The sequence below is a fragment of the Poecilia mexicana genome, unplaced genomic scaffold, assembly GCF_051168715.1.
Source record: "Poecilia mexicana isolate PSO_F unplaced genomic scaffold, ASM5116871v1 scaffold_6, whole genome shotgun sequence".
Taxonomy (NCBI): domain Eukaryota; kingdom Metazoa; phylum Chordata; class Actinopteri; order Cyprinodontiformes; family Poeciliidae; genus Poecilia; species Poecilia mexicana.
The window spans coordinates 29599554-29620320 of record NW_028263375.1 but is presented as its reverse complement, the minus strand read 5'-3'; the positions used below and the strand labels follow the sequence as shown (position 1 = coordinate 29620320).

The following is a 20767-nucleotide window of genomic DNA, read 5'->3' as shown; positions in this document are numbered from 1 at the left end:
TCTCAGTATGTTCAGTCTCTCGCTGACCAAACGTACACGCAGCTGATTTATCAGACTTCACTGCAGTGAAAAAGAATGAGGCCCCTCACAGATTCCTTCAGCTTTTTGTTCATTTTCTTTCTTAATCATTAAAGCTGCAGTATGTATTTTTATTTTTATTTTTTTTACATATTTGTTAAAAGTGTCACCATGTTGTGACAGTGTAATGTGAGAAGGATAATCTGTGAAAAGATGGAGCTCCTCTGCCTCCTCTCTGAGCTGCTATTGCTGTTTGACGAAATGCAGCGCTATGGTCAAAAACAGCCAATCAGAGCCAGAAGGCGGATCTTAATACTGTCAGTCATGCTTGTCTACATGCTGCTTAAGGTGCTGATGGCGTAGAAACAACTTAACGCTACAGAAAAACTGTTTAACCGGTGTCACCAGGGGCCATGCTAACTACCCTTAGCATTCCTGACTCTCAGAGCAAGGAGGAAAGGTGAGCGGTGCATACATGAACCTGATTGACAGCGCTAAAACCCACCTTCTCCTGGCTCTTATTTGTTGTATATAGCTAGCACTGGGAGAAGACAGAGAAGATCATCTGTCTCATATTATACTGACACAACATAGTGTAGGTTTCAACAAATTTGTGGGAGTATTTTTAGTAACAGTCACATACTACAGACCCCATTTCTTAAGGTGTTTTCACATCTATAGTTCATATACTTTGGTTTGGATCAGTTGTTGAGTTTGTTAACTTGTAAATTTTTCTAGTGGTTTGGTTTTTCTTCACACAGAAAACGCCAAGCGAACCAAAACCCGCCACTACAAACAACCTGAGAACGTTCAGAATGGTCAGAAGAAGGTCTGAATACAGGAAGCAGCTGTAGTGTTCTGAGTCAGTAGGAAACTTTGACAATTTAATCATACTATTACTACTTTCCCACTGTTTAAACAAAGTTTATCTGGGAAGTATACTAAATTACTTGAAGAGGGTTTCTTGAAAGTTGCATGTGACTAAGATTTTACGGAAAAGAAGTCTATCTTTCTTCGTTTGTTTACTCTGCTGCATCCCACAATGCATTACATGCCTGGCTGTGGGGATGGCTCAAGCTAGCACCCTAGCAGTGCTGGATTGAAGTCTGATTAAATTGACGCTATAACCAAAGTGCTCTGGAGTTAACTTACCGAGACCACTGGCAGAAGGTTGTTTTGGTCCGGACCGTGGTACGATTGCTTTGTTCATGTCGACAAAAACAAACTGCAACAAGCAGTGAAACTAACCAGAGTTTGTTTTAGACAAACTAAACTCCTCAAGTGTATTTCATTTAAGACTCTTTTAGGGTTTATTTAAGCCAGTTACCAATTATTTTGACATTGTGATCACCGTGCTCAACCCAAGTATGATCGAGCTTAAATGTATCAACTGTTTGTGTCATCAATGCACTGAATATTTTTCCAAAAGTCTTGGGCATCATCAAGATGCTTTTTGCCAGAAGTCAGATGGGCCCATGTGTTTCTGATCAGATGTCAAAGACTTCTCCAGAAGAATAAGTCATTGTTTGGCTCTTGGAGTAATTTTGGTTGGCCATCCTCTCCCTGGATGGTTCACTACGGCTTCATGTTTTCTCAGTTTTTGAACAATGGCTCCCACTATAGTTCACTGGACTCTGAAGTCTTAGAAGGCTTTGTAATCTTTTCCACACTGATAGATATCAATGACCTCATTTGTGATAGATTGGGAAATTATGTTGCTTTATTAGATCTAGAAACATACTTCCTGTTGTCAGACAGGTTCTATTTAAGTGTTTCTAGAAGTCTGGTAAATAGGCCTTGGTTTCTGGTCAGTGAAATTCATTCGTAGTTTTCCAGGATATAGGGACTTTTTCAGTTATGGTCAGGTGGGTTTGGATAGTAGCCAGTAGTTATGCTCACTGTGAAATACTGTACCAACATGTTAGCAAAAACTAATGCTAAAGCACTAAAGCCAACCATGTTTACATCCATCATGTGTCAATAACACAACATGTATTACAACACAGTATTTTGCCCTCAACAGAATCAAATTTATTGACGGTACAGTTGCTCTTCAGGAAATTTCTCGAAGAAGATTAATTTAAACAGAGCCTTCTCTAATGGCTTCAGTTTTGTAATAAAGAATATCGCCAACTCTGTTACTAACTTAGGTTAATTGACCACTGCAGGCCATCAGTAGATTTTAAACTGTTCTACAACGATGCATTCTGGGTACAAACTCTTCACCCACTGTAAAACCATAGCAGAACTATAAACACCTGACTGCTTGAGGTCAGTAACCAAAACTTCAGCACAAATGTCGCACTTGATTCAACTGAAAGCTTATGATACAGTTAAGCATATTAGAGCTTTAAATTATTTCAGAGGAAGCTAAGCAGCTAAACGTTTCAAAGGTTAGCTAAAGTGCTCATTAGCTCCACTATTAGCGCTTTAGTGTAAGTGTGTTCACTGCTGGGGTTTCGCTTAGTAAATGGGATTCTTGTATTTGCTCTGGTTATCTTTGTTGATCATGTTGGGATTCATGTTTGTTGCCGTTGTCACGACGACGATGAAAGCATGTTGGATCCAACATGCTTTCACTATTTAAAATATTAATCTCTCTGTTGCTCCTTTGTTCTGATGAGCGGCTCACAGAACCTGAAGTGGTGTGTTTGTGAGTTCTGTCCACATCTGAGTACACAGAACCAAAGGTTCTCTGGAACCAATTATTTTTGTCTCAAACAAAAAGGATTTTCAGGGTATATGATATGTAAACATCACCGAATGGAAAGAGGACAGTTTGGTAAACATTTCAAAAGCGGATCCGATCTGCATGCCGTGTCATACAAATGGATTTGGACTCACACAATGTGGTCAGGTTGCTTTCAGTTCTCTGCTGTGGCTCATGTGTTAACACTTTCAAAAGTTCAAATTCTTGATCCTGGAGACAAAAAAAAAAAAAAAAAAAACGGCACTGGGTCTTGTTCTTCACAGCAGCAGAATTAGGAAGAAACCTTTACGTCAAAACTGACTGAATTTCTAAGTAGATGTGTAAATACACTGTACAGTCCACTGACAGCAGGGCTGCTGTGTTACTATTGTTAGGAAATGCTGAAAACACAAAGCAGAACCAAATACAGACACTTTGAAGATGGACCCAAAAATCAACTGGAGATATAAGAAAAATCAGAAGAACCTCAGGAGAGGCAGAAATGTTTTAGAACCCATCACTCACTCAACTTTTGGCTCTGCCGGCCAGCAAAACAAACACTCTGTACACTAATTACGACATTGCTTGTTGAAAGAGACGGATTGCTTGTCTTAACTGATTCCTTTTGATGCCAAGAGTGTGACTGATGGGTCACTCTGGCTGACCCTCACCGTGTTTTGGACTCAAAACTCTTAACCTTATTGCTTTACTATTCATTATGGTGCTTTAGTTTAGGAAAGAATGACCATGAATTTCATGTATTATATCACCCACAACAACATTTGTCTGAACTCTTGAACTTTTTCCACAATCACCATGTTTCCGTCCAATTGCGATGCAAATTTATAAAATGTTGCACAAAAGAAAATGCGAATTAGGCATGTTTCCATCTGGGGGTTTGAAGCTAAACTGAGGTACAAACCCACCAGTGGATGGGAAAGTTTGCTAAGTCAGAACTTATTTGGCAAACGTGTCTCTGTTTCCTCTTTTGCGCATCAACTTTTTCAGAAAATTCAAAAACCACCTCACGCTTTCAGTGAGCGTGAGGTGGTAAGTTAACTCCAAAACCTTTCCTTTGCAAAATTTGTAAGGTTTTTTTCTAATTTTACCATTTCCATCGACCTTTTCTATCATAATACTTCAAAATGTGCATAAAAAAAATCTTGATGGGAACACAGCCAAATGGAACGTCAAACCCACCTCCATGTTCCGATGTCCAAGGTAAACGAAACGTACGCGACACTTCGGACTACTGAGCCCGCAACTGCAAATTAGAAGCAGCGGTAATTCAGGGAAATTTGTCTATTTTTAACACATTTGCACTTTTGTCCACATCATCATAGCACGGCATCTGCGTGTCAAATTTTTAGGATGGAGATTCCTTTAGTATAACTTGGAATAAAGCCGTAGTATGAAATGTGGAAAAAGTTAAGCGCTGTGAATGCTTTCCGGATTCACTGCACAGCCAAAGCTAAGAATAATCGACAATCAAAGATTAGAAAATCTCAGTTCACAGATGTTTTCCTACCATTCTGATTGAACTTTAGCTATTTTACAAAGAACCTGCCAAAAAATACAATCCTTAATGGGCGAAGCTGGTAAAGATATGCAGCTGGACCTGCAGTAAAATATGGTTCTATGAGGAGTTAGCTCATGGAGAATGAATATAAAAGCATATCACTCTTAGGATATTAATATCCTAAAAATATAAAAACCCCTGTCTCATTTTGATTCTACAAAATTTCGCACTTACTTGTCGATCTAAAACATAAAAATTCTAATAAAAAACACTGAAGGTTGTGGTTGTAACATGAAAAAGCTATTAAAAAAATCCATGTTTTAGTGAGAATAAGGAACATCTGACACAAAATGAGCTTTATGCAGAAATATCAAAAATCCAAACAGGTAAGAAGGTTTTATTTAACTAAATATTATTTAGAAAAAGAAAGCTTCAATATTTATCTTACAGGTTTTTCTTTTAAACTTTTTTGTGCGTCACACAGAAACTGAACATTTGTGTCAGACCAAGTTCTTTGTAGCATCGATGCTTTTATTACTGAAACGCTCATGTTTGAAAGAACATATATGTGGGATTGCACTCATCGCAACCTTATGTTTTTTAATTGATCTTAAAATTGCGCAAATTGGAATCACGGAAATAAATTTGGTTGGTGGAAACACGGCAATGTGGGAAAAAAAAAAGTTTTTTGATGATAAAACGTTTCTCCGCTGGAATGAGGTCATTTTTCGGCCGTATCAAAATTAGCATGTTTCGCAAAACTGCAATGTAAACTCTTGTTTCACATCACGAATCACTTTGTCAACAAACGAATTTTACTACTGGTAAAGACGACATAGATGATAACAGGATGTGGGGTTTTTTAAAACAACTATTTGCCTGAACAAACTTATTCATGTGTGGTTTTAGTTAAGTTTCTTACTTAATGGAAAAACCGCATTTGTGCAATTGAGGCTTTTTTTTCTCGACTTTAGCGCGATAGCGACAAAGTTTTGCTGATGTTTCACTCTTAACTAGCTGAACTACATCCACCAAGGTGGAATGGTCTTCATGCAGTCTTGACTTCAACCCTGTTGAACACTTGTGGAAACCTGTCAACCACATCGATTGAGTTGCACTGGTTGAAGCCTGGGGTGCCATCCCACAGCAGTGTGTGACCACACTAATGGCCAGAATAAAGAGCTTGTTGTTGGCTGTGTATGGTTCTCTCATGAAGACCTCGTTTATTAAAACGAATACATTTGTTTTAATCGCCGACGTGGAATAATTCACGATGTGGTCTCGAACAACGATCGGCTCCAAATCTCCCAGGAGGAAATGAGCTTCGTTATCGTCGGTGTATGAAGAATAACAGAAAGGCCCACAGATGGCAGTGAGTCTACAGTTACACTGTTAAGGGCAGGATCAGCAAAATAGGTTTAGTCATTCTTGGCCTTTGAATGACCCCTGTGTGGGAGGGGACAGAGACAGAAAAGATATAAGAAATAAAGCAAGGGGGTAAAGGAAGATGGAAATGAAAACAGAGTGAGGGGCAGTGAGGGGAGAGAGAGAGCAGTAGGATAACAGAAAGGGATAACAGACATGAGAGAAGAGAGAGAGAGAGAAACGTACTGTAGAGCTCCTGGAAGACAAAAGGAGGGAGGGGGATTGTTTCGCCGTCTCTCTTCTCTCCCTCCGGCTTTAAAAAGTGAAACCGCTCTTTGAAGTGGGGAGGTGGGAGGAGGTGGGGGCCACAGTGCTGTACCTTCACCATCCTGTCTGGAGTGTCAGGAGTATATAATGCACGGACCTGGACCTGAATCCCAGACGCCACGCGGAGCTGCAAACGGACAACGAGCAGAGGACCCGACGCCACGACGACCATGAACGACGTCAAGCTGGCCCTGCTGGGAAGCCAGGGGGCCGGCAAGTCAGGTGGGCCACAAAAACTACTCTGATAACAGGGAAAAATTTATATTTACTTAGTTTTTTTTTTTGCTTTTAAGGCAGAGTTATAGAAATCAGTGAAAAATGTATCAATGTAAATAAATCATTTTAGACGAAAACTAATTGTAACTCTTGTGATTTCTGTGTAATAAACCAGATTCTTCTACATATTCCTGAGATGGAGCAAAATAAAATAACTTTTTTGGTAACTGGATTATTTTTTCTGCTTTACTTATAAATATAATATTTTCAAAATGCAGGGAAAAAACCAACATGAGCAGAAACAGAATGTGCATCAGACGTCCATTCTGTCTTCAGGAAAACATTTGCTGTGTTTGTATGAGAGATGCTGCTGGAAATTTCAGCTAATTAGTGATCAATTAATTAATCACTAATGATTCATCGTACTTGACACCATTGCTGCCTGTTCTTTTGATTTTAAAGCGAAACAAATCTGTTCTACTGATCAAATTAAATCCAAACATGACATTTATTCAGATCTTTTTTAAAATCTTTTTAGCCGTTTTCAAGAACATCTTTTTATTCTTCCATAATTACTTTTTTTCCCCCACTTACACCTTAGACCTGACAGTAATGTGATTTCTTATTAAATCAACTGTTCAGATCTGATAAGATGAATATATTTTATAGTTTTTGCTTCGTTCATTTTGCTCATTTTGTTTAACTCCGCGAAGCATTATGCTCTTGCTGTATGTTTTCTCATTTCAAACTTTTGAGGGTGGTTGTAATATAACGGCAATGAAAATAAATTAAAAATTAAAAATAAGAATGAAGGTACTAATAAAATTTTGTATTTGGAATTTAATTAAGTCATTGAAATTTCTCTTGTAACACAAAGTTATTTACTATTTTCAAAGAACAAATATTCTTCATGCTCTTCTTCATCTCATTATTAATAATAATAGTCTAGTAATAATTAGGATTCTTTTGCAAGCTAACAAAACAGTAGCACTTTGTTTTTCTGGATTCTTGGCATACCTGGAGGTCTTTATTTTCACTGACGTAATTATAAAGAAAAAAAGTAAAAGGAATTTTTGCCCAGTTCGTGTAGATTCATCAACTAGCATGAATCACATTTTGACCCAGGTCCATGTGGAAGGTTTTGATTTGCCAGAGTTCAAAGTTCACATGCAGTGGAGACCAAAATATATATTTTTTTGCAAAATGAAATCATTCCAATTTTAATCAGAGAGAAGTGGAAGGAAAGCATCCAGCAGCTGGTCCCGCTCCCAGAGGCTTATTCCAGGTCTTAGATTTTTTACTTTTCTGTTTGATAACTCTTAATCCTACCCCTCACTTCAACCTCAATCACAAACTACAACATTAGTTTGTACTGTGGAAACATTAGTTTCCACAGTACAACTGAGAGTTGATAAGTAACGCCCAAACTGGCCACTAGGGGGTTTGGAGCTTGATGACACCAATATTTGTCCAACTGTGAGAACAGAGAAGAGATTTGATGAGTTTCATTTCTGTAATGGACGACTGGAAGTGGCAAAAACCTGAAATGACTTCAGACTGTGGAGCTGGTGGCTGCTAAACAGCTATAGCTAGCACGAGCTAGCTACTAGCTAGCCACAGTTGAGTTTAGTGTGAGCTCTTTCTAACAAAAGTTTTCATTTGTATATATATTACTAAAACAGAAGACAAACAGGTCTTGTTTTCCGTTCAAAAATTTGTCGATGTGATTTTGTTTTGGTTGAAAAAAGTAGGTAAATGCCGAGAAGAGCAATGCTAACAGTGGAGTATCTGGTTTGTTTGTGCCATTAAGAGTTTAAATGTCACCATTTCTGAAGCAATTGTTTTGTTAGAAAAAACACATTTATTTAACCAAAGTGTGGTACGAAACTAAAACGGATCAAACCAAGATTTAGATAGGAAGAAAACAGAGAAAAAACCAGCACAAATAGAATTAAATCATGTTACAATGGCTAAAGTAAAAACAGAAACAGAAATAAAGCAGCTTACACTGTGAAAATAAAGAACCAGATAAGTAGGTTTTTAAGAGAAAAAAACAACAACACACTAATATTTAATGGCAACTTTTCCCATAATCTCCAAGACTGAAAAGGTTCAATCTGCTTTGAGCTTCGGCCTTGTTTTTGACAACCATCATAAGCTGGTCAGCTGATTTAAGGGCCAGATGTGAAACAAAAGGAGAGCTATTGAGAAGAAAGAGAACTGAGACATTTAAAAGCCAAGGGAAGGAATTTAAAATAATTTCTTTGTCACACAGGAAGCCAGTGAGGAGCAGACAGAACAGCCGAGATTAGTTTTCCTCCTTGGTACTTGAAAAAACAGCTGACATCATACCTATTTTGACATATTGCTTAAATTCAAATGGATTAGTAAGGCACAAATTTCAAAATAAAAGTTAGGCTAATTTAGGAGCTAATGGTTTATGTCCAACCCAGTTGTTGCTACATTTTGATGTCAGTTCTTCTGGTTATATTGAGTGAATACAGACTTAGTGCCTGATTTAAAGGTTTTATCACAGTCAACAGTTAATCATTCAGTTTTGTCAATACAAATGTTGATAGGGTTAAGGTTTTATTTCCATTTTATGTGAGAAATATTGTAAGCATCATATTTACTAACCTGGTAAAAGCCATCCCCTGATTCTACGCTTGACTTCGTCCAGAGGGTCTGGATTCTTTGGCTGTTGAGAAATGATTGCTTGCTGTAGATGTGGATTCTATTGAAGTTTTAAATTTTACCCAATTCGACACTATGAAGCTTACCGGAGATTCTGCGCACTGTGAACAACCATATCAGTAGCATAAAATCTGCTTTTTGACTTTTTGAAGACTTCTGTTAGCATCTTGTGGCCTTGAACTTGTTTAGCTAGCCAATGGTTTGTGTTGAATGTCTCCCATCTGTAGATGACGTACATCTCCTGAGAAGCTTCTGCTGTCTTTTCTTTGAAGGCCCCAGGTAGTGGATTTGATCTCAACATGTTCCGTCTCACTTCAACAGGCACACAAAAAAAGAAATCTCTAAAGCAGACCTTCAAAATCCTAAATGTCTGAAAAATGTAAAAAGGCCACTAGCAGCAGCCAAATACACAATATAAATAAAAAGAAAAGCAAAATGATGTTATAATCATCATTATTGAATAATCATGGTCAAAGATCGTGTTAATGTAATATTGTAAATATTTGACCATTAAAAAAAAGCCATAGAAAGACCTAAAACCTGTTCATCATTTTAACACATTTCTATTCACATTCCTGACTAATTGGAGGATTCTCGCGGATGGTTTTTTGAAGAGTCAGGACGCGTTGGAGCACATCTGGTTCAAAAGCACATTCAAAACTTTGGTTTAAGTGGTGCTTTGCATTTAAATAAATAATACTTTAATTAGAAGGAAAGTTAGGTGCAGAAGTTAGACTGCAACAACTGCACCGTACTGGTTAACTAAATGCATTAGCGGCCCCGCCCTGCTCCGCTCCTGTCAGTCACACATCCCAGACGGTTTACACTTGACTAACGCTGCAGTCGCAAGATGAGAAGATGTTGAGTCAAAGCTAAAAACAGGAGAAGTTACAGCGCTAAATCAAATGGTGGTCTAAGAACAAAAGTAGTAACATTTTATTTAAAATATGTCAGGATTTACTTCAGGCTGAGGCCTGTAATTAAAGTTAATCTGTTGGGTTGGAACAGGTTCAGACACAATATCTATGGGCTCGGTCTGGGTCGGGTTGGATTCTATAGGATCTAATCTCTAGTGCAGATCTACTTTTCCATTTTTTTTCACTGGCTTGTACCTTACAAACAACAGGGAATATAAAAGCCTTCAAGGTTTCTGAGGCCAAAGGAACAAACAAAAATAGACCCCCATTATAGTGGCGGTCACACAAAAAAACTACAATTACTAAACTCCCTGTCCGGCCACAAAACAGGGAAGAAATCAGTCAAAGGAAAATGGCAGAGAACTCAAACTGAACTCCCTATCTAAGCACTGAACATGCTGAAGTTCAAATGTCACTGAAGCTCTTACGCGGTCCACTGATGAGGGGGAAGTGGTTCCAGGTGTGTTAGAAGGCCTGCAAACACAAAGGAGCAAAGGTGGGACCTGGAGAACGAGGACCCCTAGAGGTCAGACGTAACAGTAGGTGAGCGGCCTACATCGGAGCTGTGACTGTGGAGGGTCTGTACCCTCTGCACTCTGTTCCTTCATGCTTGGGTCCGTTCGTTACCATTTCTGCTCTGTTTGTTGCGCTTTGTGCTCAGTTTTGTTCTCGGCCGCTTCGGCCTCTCTGCTGTGACAGCGACAAGAACGTCCGATGCGCTAAAGCACAATGAGATATAAGCCTTTGGGGTCATTTCCGAATTGAAATGACATTGTGTGTGTGTGTGTGTGTGTGTAGGTGTGTGGGTGTGTGTGTGTGCGTGTGTGTGTGTGTGCGTGTGTGTGTGTGTGTGTGTGTGTGTTGAGGCCTACCGTCATTAATGTTCTGTTCTGGGACCCCAGCCCAACAATTGAAACTTGTTGTCTGTGGGACCAGAATTGGCCCCGGTCAGTCGGTTTCATGTGGGTGTGAATGGACCGCTCACCTCGCTGTGCCAAACATGCACACAAAACTTTTCTAGCAAAGCGGCGTGACCTGTTTGATGTGGAGCTAAAGGTTTTCACCGTTCCAGTCCCAGAAACTGTTGGCTCTGTGTTGGGTCTGCACAGATAAAGGATTTTTTTTTTTTTTTTTTTGTCACACCTCATTCCCCCCACCTGTAAGAAATGAGACTTTAATGATCCTGTGTTTCATATTCTTGCTTTTTTTCCTTTTTCTTCTTCTTCTGTTTCCTCCAGCTGTCCTTGTGCGATTCTTGACCAGACGCTTTATTGGTGAATACGCCTCGAATGCAAGTAAGTGTTTCCAGATTTCAGAAAGCCTTTTGCTTTTAAAAGCTTTAGTAGAAGACCATAAATACCTAGCGCTGCTATCAGATGCAGATCGGTGAAGGTCGTTTCACCTCTTTATCATTTTGGTCGTTTCCTTTTACTGAAAATTTTTTCTTATCCAACCTGAAACCTGATGACCTAAGGTATTTTTTTCTGATGGATCTTTATGACTTTTAATCAAACAGAAACTACTCAGAATTAATTTGGTGTGATCAGATCAATTCATAGTCTTTAATTTTTCCAGAAATCAGCTGTACCAAACAATTCATGGTTAATGGAAAAGGTCATTATTTGAGTTTTTCACCTGCCCATCAAAAAACTCAAATAATATACAATTTATTGGAATTATACAAAATATTTGTGCATTTTTAGATATTTATTTGACTTACCTATTAAAACGTACCCAAAAACAATAATGACAGGGCACAAAATGAGGGTAGAAAATGGCAAAGTGGAAAAAGGTACTGAATTACAAATTTACCTGATGACTCTGCACCAGTACAGCAACTCTTCAATACAACAACAGTTTGGTCAAATATGTAAAAACAACTGTAATTTATTTAGTCAGTGCAATCAGGAGCATAACAGCCAATGAGAAATAAACATAAAGAAACTGACATAATGAAATTGACTTATGCCAACAGGTTTTGTCCTTTTTCTCTCTCTTGCGTCTCGTTTACAGACTCTTTGTACCATAAGAGGTTGTCGATCGACGGCAGGCAGTTGAACCTTGAAGTGTTTGACCCCTGCTCTCAGGTACGACTCACATGTCAAGGCTATGATATGGAGCCCAGGTTGTACGTTCCTGTTTGGAGTTCTCTTATTTTCAGCATTCATTACTATAGATAGACAAAAGTCAGCTTCTAGACTGACTTTTTTTCAGCCAGGAAGTAACAATACCTGGGACAGATTTTTTGTTTGTTTGTTTTTTTTTGTTTGTTTGTTTCACATTCCAACAACAAAACTTCAAATCTGAAAAGTGTGGCATGTGCAGGTGAAATCGGATGTTTACATACACCGAATACAAAGACACACACACATTTTTTTTCTCAGCATCTGAAGTAAAGTCAGACCAAAGTTTTCTTGTTCTAGGTCAGTTAGATTTACCAAAAATATCTATATTTGCTAAATGCCAGGATAAGGAGAAAAATAATATTTTAGAGATTTATTTATGAATGTGTTCAAGATCAGAAGCTGACATACAGAATGATTACTGTCTCTTTAAACAATCAGGGAACGCCCCGATGATGACGTGGTGAGGAACTGGTGCTCTTCATAAAATTCATACAGTTCAAAGGCAATGCTGACAAATACAGAGGAAATTTAGGTAAACTTCTAATTTTAAAAACATTAATAAGTATTAATAAATAAACATTGATTGATTGATTGATTGATTTGGACATTGCTTCTATATTTTTACGTAATGTTGTTTTCCTCATGATGTTATCTATTTTATGAAGTGCACCAGTTCCTCACCACGTCATCATCTGGGCGTTCCCTGATTGTTTAAAGGGACAGTAATCATTCTGTATGTCAGCTTCTGATTTTGAAGACATTCATAAATAAATCTCTGACATATTTTATCATTATTGTGACATTTAGCAAATAGAAACTAACAGAAGTACTTTAAAGTCTATTCTCTGAGATAAAGGGTGATAAAAGGGCAAAACATCCAAAGTTGGTTGAATACTTTTTGCGTGGTTGTAACGTGGAAACAATAGTGTGTATGAATACTTCTGCAAGGTGTTATACGCAGCTTTCAGACATGAAAATTGCATAACACACTTATAGAAACTCATCTAGCTAATAACATGTTTAGAATACAAAACTGAAATAAAACTAGTTTCTTTTTTGTTTTACTCTGAAACTGTGATTTCAGAATAAAAGCACTTGTCCCCCTGTCAGCAGAGCTCCGAGGCCCGGTGCATCCTGGAGGAGCCAGTGGACTGGGCCGACGGCTTCGTGGTGGTGTATAACATCAGTGACCGCTCTTCCTTCATCAACGCCAAAAGCATCCTGCGCCAGATCCGGGAGGCTCGCACCGACAGCTGCAAAGGGTCAGAGGCAACGCAACTCAACAGTAGATCAGAAATAACAGCACGCTGATGTCATGTAGCTGTAAGGAGCTCTGACAGATCAGAGGTTTGTTTAGCATTGAGGCTTTTCCTGCTAGCCTCTAAATGTTTCACAGGCAGAAATATGTCCTACTGCAAACATTTATGGCAGTTCTGTTCTGGATTTGAGAGTGCAGAACGTAACTACAGCGGCATGTTGGGGTCACTGTTAAGGGGGAAAAAAAGAGGTGTAGATTTCTGCAAAAAACAACTCAAAAATTTACCAAAACAAAAAAAGTGGAAATTTCTGAGTTTGAAAAGCCAAAAATTTGCTAAAACAACCCTCTGAAATTTTGAAATTAATCTTTGAATTTCTTTAGAAAAAAACTAAAAAATATCCATGTTATTCAAAAGTAAAAAAAGATGGCAGACTGTTTTTTGACAGAGAAAATATAAAAATGATTTTAATTAACAAAATATGTAATGTACTACAAAATTAACAAAAGCTAAATTATAAAGACAGAAACACTAAGAAACATTATTTGGGTCAATTATTCTGTTTGGTTTCACTATAATATTTCTACATTTCTAAAAGCAACTCTTCATGCTGAACAGCTGCTATAACTGATTGCAGAAATCACTTTCCGAAAGTTGTTCAGGGAGAAAAGTCATTTTTAATGTCAGCTCCTAAAAACTAGGGATGCATCCGTACAACAATTTGAGCTGATATCGATATCCGATACTAATATTGCTGTTATGGTTGATAACCGATATTTTCCGTTATTACATATAGTTCAATACCGTTTTGACACCTTGGGGAAAAAACCCCCCAAAAAAACCCCCACCAGAAATAGACGGCAACAAGATAAAAATAAGTATCGGTTGCTCATATCGGCCCAGTTTTATTTATGGGGCCAACACTGATTTGTTAAAAAAATTACTAATATCGGCCAATACGGATGTTGGAAGCAGTATATTGTGTATCCCTACTAAAATCATGGCATTATTGTTTATTCTTTTTCTCCTTGTTCTGTCATGAAGTTTGACATTTAACTTGCTAACTGAGGCCTGTTGACTTTAATCCTTTGCTGTGTTGTAAACCTAACATATGATGGCGATCATCGAGGTGTTTGTCGTTATTTTGAGAAATTCCAAACTTGTCCTCATGTGGAAAAAGCACAAAAATAACATTTGTGATATTCATAGCTGTATTTTCACCAAATGATAAAACTGAACAAGCAAAGATGTTTTTATTTAAAAAGCAAACAAAAAGCAAAGATTCCTAAGAAGAAACTTTTTTTTGTTTGTTTTTGATTCCATAGCACCATATGATTCTCACACAACGTAACTCTTAATGAACAGCATTACATTCACTCTGACGAAGGAAATCGTTAACCAGCCACCTCCAGCGAAAGGCATTTCTTCTCATAGCTAGACTGTTGGTTTATGAGAGAATATTTAAACAAGGGAAGCGGTGAAGTGGTTGGAATTATTTACATCTACACTGCACCCAGACATCCGCAAAAAGAAAATGAAAAAAATACGGCGGGAAGACGGAACGAAAACAAAAGCTCCACTTTGAAGATGAACAGGAATCTTTGTGCAGGTTTGAGTTTGTGGAATGTCCCGACTGAGCCGTGTGCGTCCTGATTAACGGTTCGAGACGATGGGCAAGAAAAACAAGCCGAGCCACATCAGTGGGGCAACCCGGCTCAGGAAAATTCATCTTACCAACGGAAAGGGAAGAGGAGTGAAGGTGGAGATCATTAACTCATGGTGAAGATAAGAAGAGGATCTGAATGTTGTGTTTGCATGCTACGACCAGGGAGGCACAGATCAATTTTTTTCACTTCCGATACCAATATCTGAAGTTTAGTATCCGCCGATACGATACAGTACAGAAAAACAGTGCTGAGTTGACTTAAAAGGGTTCTTCTTTTTAAAAAAAATAAAAAACACTGACAAATGTAAATTCTCCAGTAGCATCACAAGCTTGATTAAACGTGTAAAATCAACTTTAATTGGTTCAGTCAGTCCAAGTGACTTGAATTGCACTGATTCTTCTGTTTGGTTTTGAGTAATTTCTAAAAGTGTAGAAATTTTTAGAAATTTACATAAAATTTTAGCGTCCATAAAACAGGACTCTAAATGCTGTTTTCACCGGGCCACCGGTTTCCAGTTCCTGACACTGAACAGTCCTGTATCATATTTCCAGCCACTGTAAAATAAATAATAAAGAAACTGACAAAAACAATAGGTTGACTATCTTGGTCAAACAGGTAAAACATAAACGGCACCATCTTTCAAATGTTTCAGAAAGTGTAGCTAAGAATTTTAAATATAAAGTGAAATAAAAGAACAAAGCTTAGAATTAGACAGTAAATTAAGGTAATCATTTTATTACAATTCAAAATGTTAAATATGGCAAAATGTATTTATCCTTTTTATAAACAAGCAGTTATTGTATAGATCCGTGTCTGTCCAGAGAGTTTTACTGAAAAGCCGACTGTGCTGTGCCCAAATCAGCTTCGACTTACGTGATTAAACTTGGTTAAATATTAGCAAGTGTTCTGAAAGACAGTGACCCAAATGCTGTTTTAATAACTGCGTAAATTTGCTCAATCAAGAACAAAAAAAAAAGAAAAACTAGATGCCTTTCTTTTGATACAGCAAATGTGCAAAATCTGTTTTAAAGTTTTGGATCTGCAATGAATAACATCCCTTTCCTACAAAGTAAAAATTTTTCCATTATCGGGATCGATACATTATTAAGATCAATACCAAGCTAGAACAGCCATCTCACACTCAGAAGGGACACGTTTTGGGTTAAGAAATGTGTCCAAACGTAGGATATACAACGATAGTGTCCGTCCAAGTTAACACTCCTTCCTGTTTCAGGGACTCGGACGTTCCCGTGTGCCTGGTGGGTAACAAGCAGGACCTGTGCCACGTCCGGCAGGTGCGAGAGGACGAAGGCCGCAGCCTGGCGCAGGAAACCCGCTGCCACTTCCAGGAGGTGTCGGCGGCGGAGAGCTACCAGGACATCGCTGGCCTCTTCACCCGGCTCATCCGGCAGGTGATGGAGCACCTGAAGTACCGAGCCGACCGCCGGCGCTACAGCGGCTCCAAGTCCATGGCCAAGCTCATCAACAACGTGTTTGGCAAGAGGAGGAAATCAGTGTGACGGTCCCAGCTGCAGTATGACCTGAAAACAAAGTCAAGCTGGGTGAACTGGGAGGTTGCTTCTTTTTTCTTCTTCTTCTTCTTTTCCAACAAAGTCATAGTCGAGGCAAGCAGCAAAGCTTCGTATTTGTTCAGTACCGTTGAAACGTACTCTTGAACATTTCCACTTGTCACAACTTTAATCTACTTTTTTGGGATTAAACAACATTAGACACACAAAGTGGTGCATAACTGTAAAATGAAGCTTGGTTTATGAATAGTTTTTGCAAATGAAACATCCTCTTTGGCCAAACTTAGGTCTAGTCAAAGTATTTTAAATAGGATTTAGCTTTGGACATTGACTAGGAACACCTGAATATGCTTTGATCTAAAGCAAAACAGCAGCTGCATTTCAATTACAAATGTTGACATTTCTGGTTTTTTGCTAATGTTGAAAAAACTATTTTACAGTTGCATTTTTTTCTGTCGCATAAAAAACGCAATTAAAATCACATGTGAATAATTATGTTCACGAGATAAGTCAATTAAAACACATGCCACGTCAACATCCTGCTACCACTTCCTGTTGTCTTCTTCCTCTTTTCTGCAGTGGTATAATTCGGTTGTTAATCACATTTTGATACTGCCAAAAACGTTTCATAGCACAAAAACGTTTTATTAAGGTTTTGTCCTGTTTCCGTTAAGCGGATTCATGTTTGTAATTCCAATTTGCACAATTTTATGGTCACTAGTGTTGCACAATGTAGATGATGTGTTAGTTCTCAGACATACATTGAAGCCAAAAAGTTAAACTTTGGTCTCGTCTGACCAGAGCGTTTTTGAACATTTCCTTTCTCCTTGGCCCTTTTGTTTTACAGCCTACATTTACAGAGCGTATAATCCCTGTATCTCCTCCAGAGTTAGAATAATTGAACCTGGGGAAAGATTAAATTACAAGCAGGAGAGCTCTGTGTACCACTTAGGTGACTCCTGATGGCGGTTGATTGTATGGACTTTATTAAGGGGTATTATTGTAGATGAGGATGAGTCTAAAACACACTTTTGTTTTTGTGAACAAATTTTAATCATCTTGCATACTTTTTCTCACTTCTCATTTATTCATTTTTTCTGTTGGTCAATCACAAACGCAGCTGCTTGTTCAAAGGCACTTTATAATAAGCAACACAAATGGTTGACCGCAAGCAGTGGTGGGCACCGCTAACTAAAACGCTAGTTGCGCTAACCAAAAAGTGCTAATCATAAACATTAGCTCTGCTAGCACTGAAGTTCTATACAAACATGGAATTTAGCAGAAGCTAATATAAAATGCAAAATTCAAACATGTTAGTACCAACCATGTATCAATGACAAAGCATGTGCTACAACAAATAATATAATAAAGTTTGACCATTTGAAGAATTCTCTACTTCGACAGAGGCATCAAACTTTATTCAACTGAAAGTTTACCAAACAGTAAGTGCTTCAGAGTTTATGTGAAAAAAAATTATTTAGCTAAGCTAATGACGCCAAATGATTTCAAAGTTAGCAAAAATGCTAAAGCCCTAATATAACAATTAGCTCTGCAATCAGCATGCTAGCAGATTAGCAGAAGTGTGCCCACTACTGACTGAGACTAGTATAGACATTTAGTGACAAAACTTTGGCATTTCTATAGATCTGCTTCAAATTTCGGCAATTTATGTAGGCCCCCTAGCAAGTTGCCTTAAGTAAAAAAACAAAAAAAAAAACCTTACAGATGTAGTTTAGAAAACAATCCTGCAATAAGCACTTTTTCTGCCCCAAGTTTTCTTGTTGTGAATCCAGCTATTGTGTCTATCTTAACGGCTTTTTCCAAAAATCAAACTGATACTTGGAGAGAAGAAACAAACACCTGCACACATAAAACATGCATGTGCACAGGGTGTTCATCAAACAACCAGAGGTTTATTGATTAGGTCCTGAAGGATCTACAGAGCAGCAGATGGTTGCAGAAAAAGAGGCAATAACTCAAACATTTCCTTTCTCAAATTGAAATGCTTCAATTTGCTTTTCTTTTTGTTTGGTTTTTTTCACTCAGAACACAGTTCTTGTTGTAGCTTGAGGCAGTTTTACAACACGACAACACGTATGATAAATGATTAGTGGTTCAAAAGCCAATAATAGAAAAATGTCCAAGTCTGGCCAACTCTTAAATTATGGTTTTGCTCCAGATAGGATGGAGACGACAGCCAGCTAACACTGCAGTTTGCCAAATGTAAAAAAAACCTTCTAAGTTCAAAGCCATTGTGCGCTGCTGGCTGCTGTCCTGTATTATAACTTTTCTGCTGGTATAGCAGGGCATTTCCTGCATGGTTTCCCTTTACTAACCTTATTTCTTTTGTAACTTTTCTTAAAGTGAATATTCAGATTTTGGCTGAAACCTGAACAAACTTTAAAGACAAGAGTCTCAGTGTGAGATTGTACGTATTTCCTGTCTGGATTAAACTTTTGAGACGCTAGTAGAGAACACCTCGTCATTTAGCAACTTTAGCAACGCTGTGAACTGTTAGCTAGTCGCTATGGGAGGGAGTGACGGGGAGAAACAGCTGGTTTTGATGTATTTTACTGAAAAATATATATGATGGACATCATGTAAAGGGTTATAAACACACTTTTGTTGTAATGCTACTCCTGGAAAGCTGTAGTGTTGACTGAATGAAGGATTTGGGTAAAATATGTTTTATGTTGTCATGTGTTCTTTAGTGATTCATTCCTCGATGCAGCAGTACCAAATGAAATCTTTTACTGAATAAAATTGAACTCGATGTTCATGTAGAAATATATTTTCTCAAGAATTTTTTTCCCCCCAACAACCGTTAAACATAAGAGTGGCCAACCCATATCATCATCAACCCTCCACCACTGTGCTTTACAGCTGGTACTTTACGTGACATTTTGAGTTTGTTTTTCACCAAACAAGCCACTATCAAACAACTGTTTGGTATCAATGCTGGAATTTCTCCATTGTCAGACAAAAATGTGAATTTCTAATTCTATTCCCTTATTTTCAAACATCTTAGCTTCTGACCCACAAAATAACAAAGGAAGAGGCAAAGCAGCTTATATGCTGGCTTAAATTTATTTGCCGTGTATGTTTACCTCTTACAACAATGAAAGTGTGTTGAAATAATAGTTTTTGCTATTAAATTTAATTTCTGGAAAGCCACGTTTAGATTTTTTTCTAAATGTACTTTTATGAAGTTTGGCAACCTTCCCGGTCTTATAGAGCGGCGTTCAGGAAGAGCGCGACGGATGTAGCGGTCAGCCAACGAGGAAGTACCAGCGTGTTGGGGTCATTGGAAAAAATGAGGAGTAAATTTCCGCCAAAAAACTTCTGAGTTTGAAAAGTCAGAAATGTCCTTGTTTTTTTAAATAAAAAAAAGACAGATAAATATACTCCTCTTTTTTCCTGTCTACAGTGGCCCTAATAAGCCATCTCTGGGATGCGATGGTGGTGGCCCAAGTTGTAAAGCGCTTTATCAAGTCTGCAAACTCCAAGCAGTTTCACACTACACCACACCTTCATAGTGTACATTATAGCCACGGATACAGTGCAGACTGACAGAAAAGGCTTTCAACAGGCATCACTGTTTAAAAAAAATAAAAAAAATCGCAGTTGCAGTGTTTCAATTAAATAAGAAATGGCATTAAAATCACACGTGAGTAAGTTTGTTCATGCAGCAAGTCGTTAAAAATCCCGGCAGCATTAGATGTGAACACATGTATGTGTGTCAGAAATTATATCTCATGTATACATGAGATACATAATTTCATAATTGAGCCCTGGTGCTGTAGCGCTCATCTATCACCTATTAGAGACGGGAGTTTTCACAGTTCACACAGAAGTCATTATTTTAATCCAGAAAACAAAGAAACTCTGAACAACAATTTAAAACCACTTCCCTTCTCACTTTAATCCTCCAGAATTTTCTTCTAAAGTTTGCAAGTTTGACAATTTATTTAATTTTATATGATTGATTGTATGGAAGTAATTTTGTTCCATTTCCATGCTGTAATGTTTGGTCATAAAACATTCTAGTGATATTGCAGTTTTTTATTATAGTGTGAGTTTTGTGTATATATTGGACATTTTATGTAGTTAGCAAAGAAAAGGTTATAAAACGAATGAAGAAAGCCACGTTCCAGTTCAGGACATGAACTCTGATGTTTTTCCACTTCGAGTGAAGTCACCCCTCAGACTCTGCACACAATTACAAACGTGTTCTTACATAGAGCGATTCGGAGACCAATGTTCCCTCTGTGAATACTCTAAAAACACTGCTTGTTCCAGAGGAAATTAAAGCTAAACATTTCATAACTCGACGGCTTTTTTAGTACCTCAGTGGACTGCGCCGATGCTTTGAGCTTAACTTTAATTAGACAACCACTAGAGGAGGCTTTTTTGTTGCAAAAGAGGAATTTCCTGTGTTTTTGCT

At 38.0% G+C, this 20767-nt stretch overlaps 1 protein-coding gene across 1 annotated transcript; it reads left to right on the top strand.

Annotated features, from left to right (window-relative positions):
• The first annotated feature begins 5730 nt into the window (after nucleotides 1–5730).
• rerglb (RERG/RAS-like b) lies at nucleotides 5731–19110 on the top strand. The gene is made up of 5 exons (XM_014995677.2): nucleotides 5731–6140; nucleotides 10984–11040; nucleotides 11759–11832; nucleotides 12985–13133; nucleotides 16029–19110. Exons 1-5 carry the CDS (start codon nucleotides 6089–6091, stop codon nucleotides 16312–16314), a joined length of 618 nt encoding a protein of 205 aa, XP_014851163.2. The 5' UTR covers nucleotides 5731–6088; the 3' UTR covers nucleotides 16315–19110.
• Nucleotides 19111–20767: the final 1657 nt, after the last annotated feature.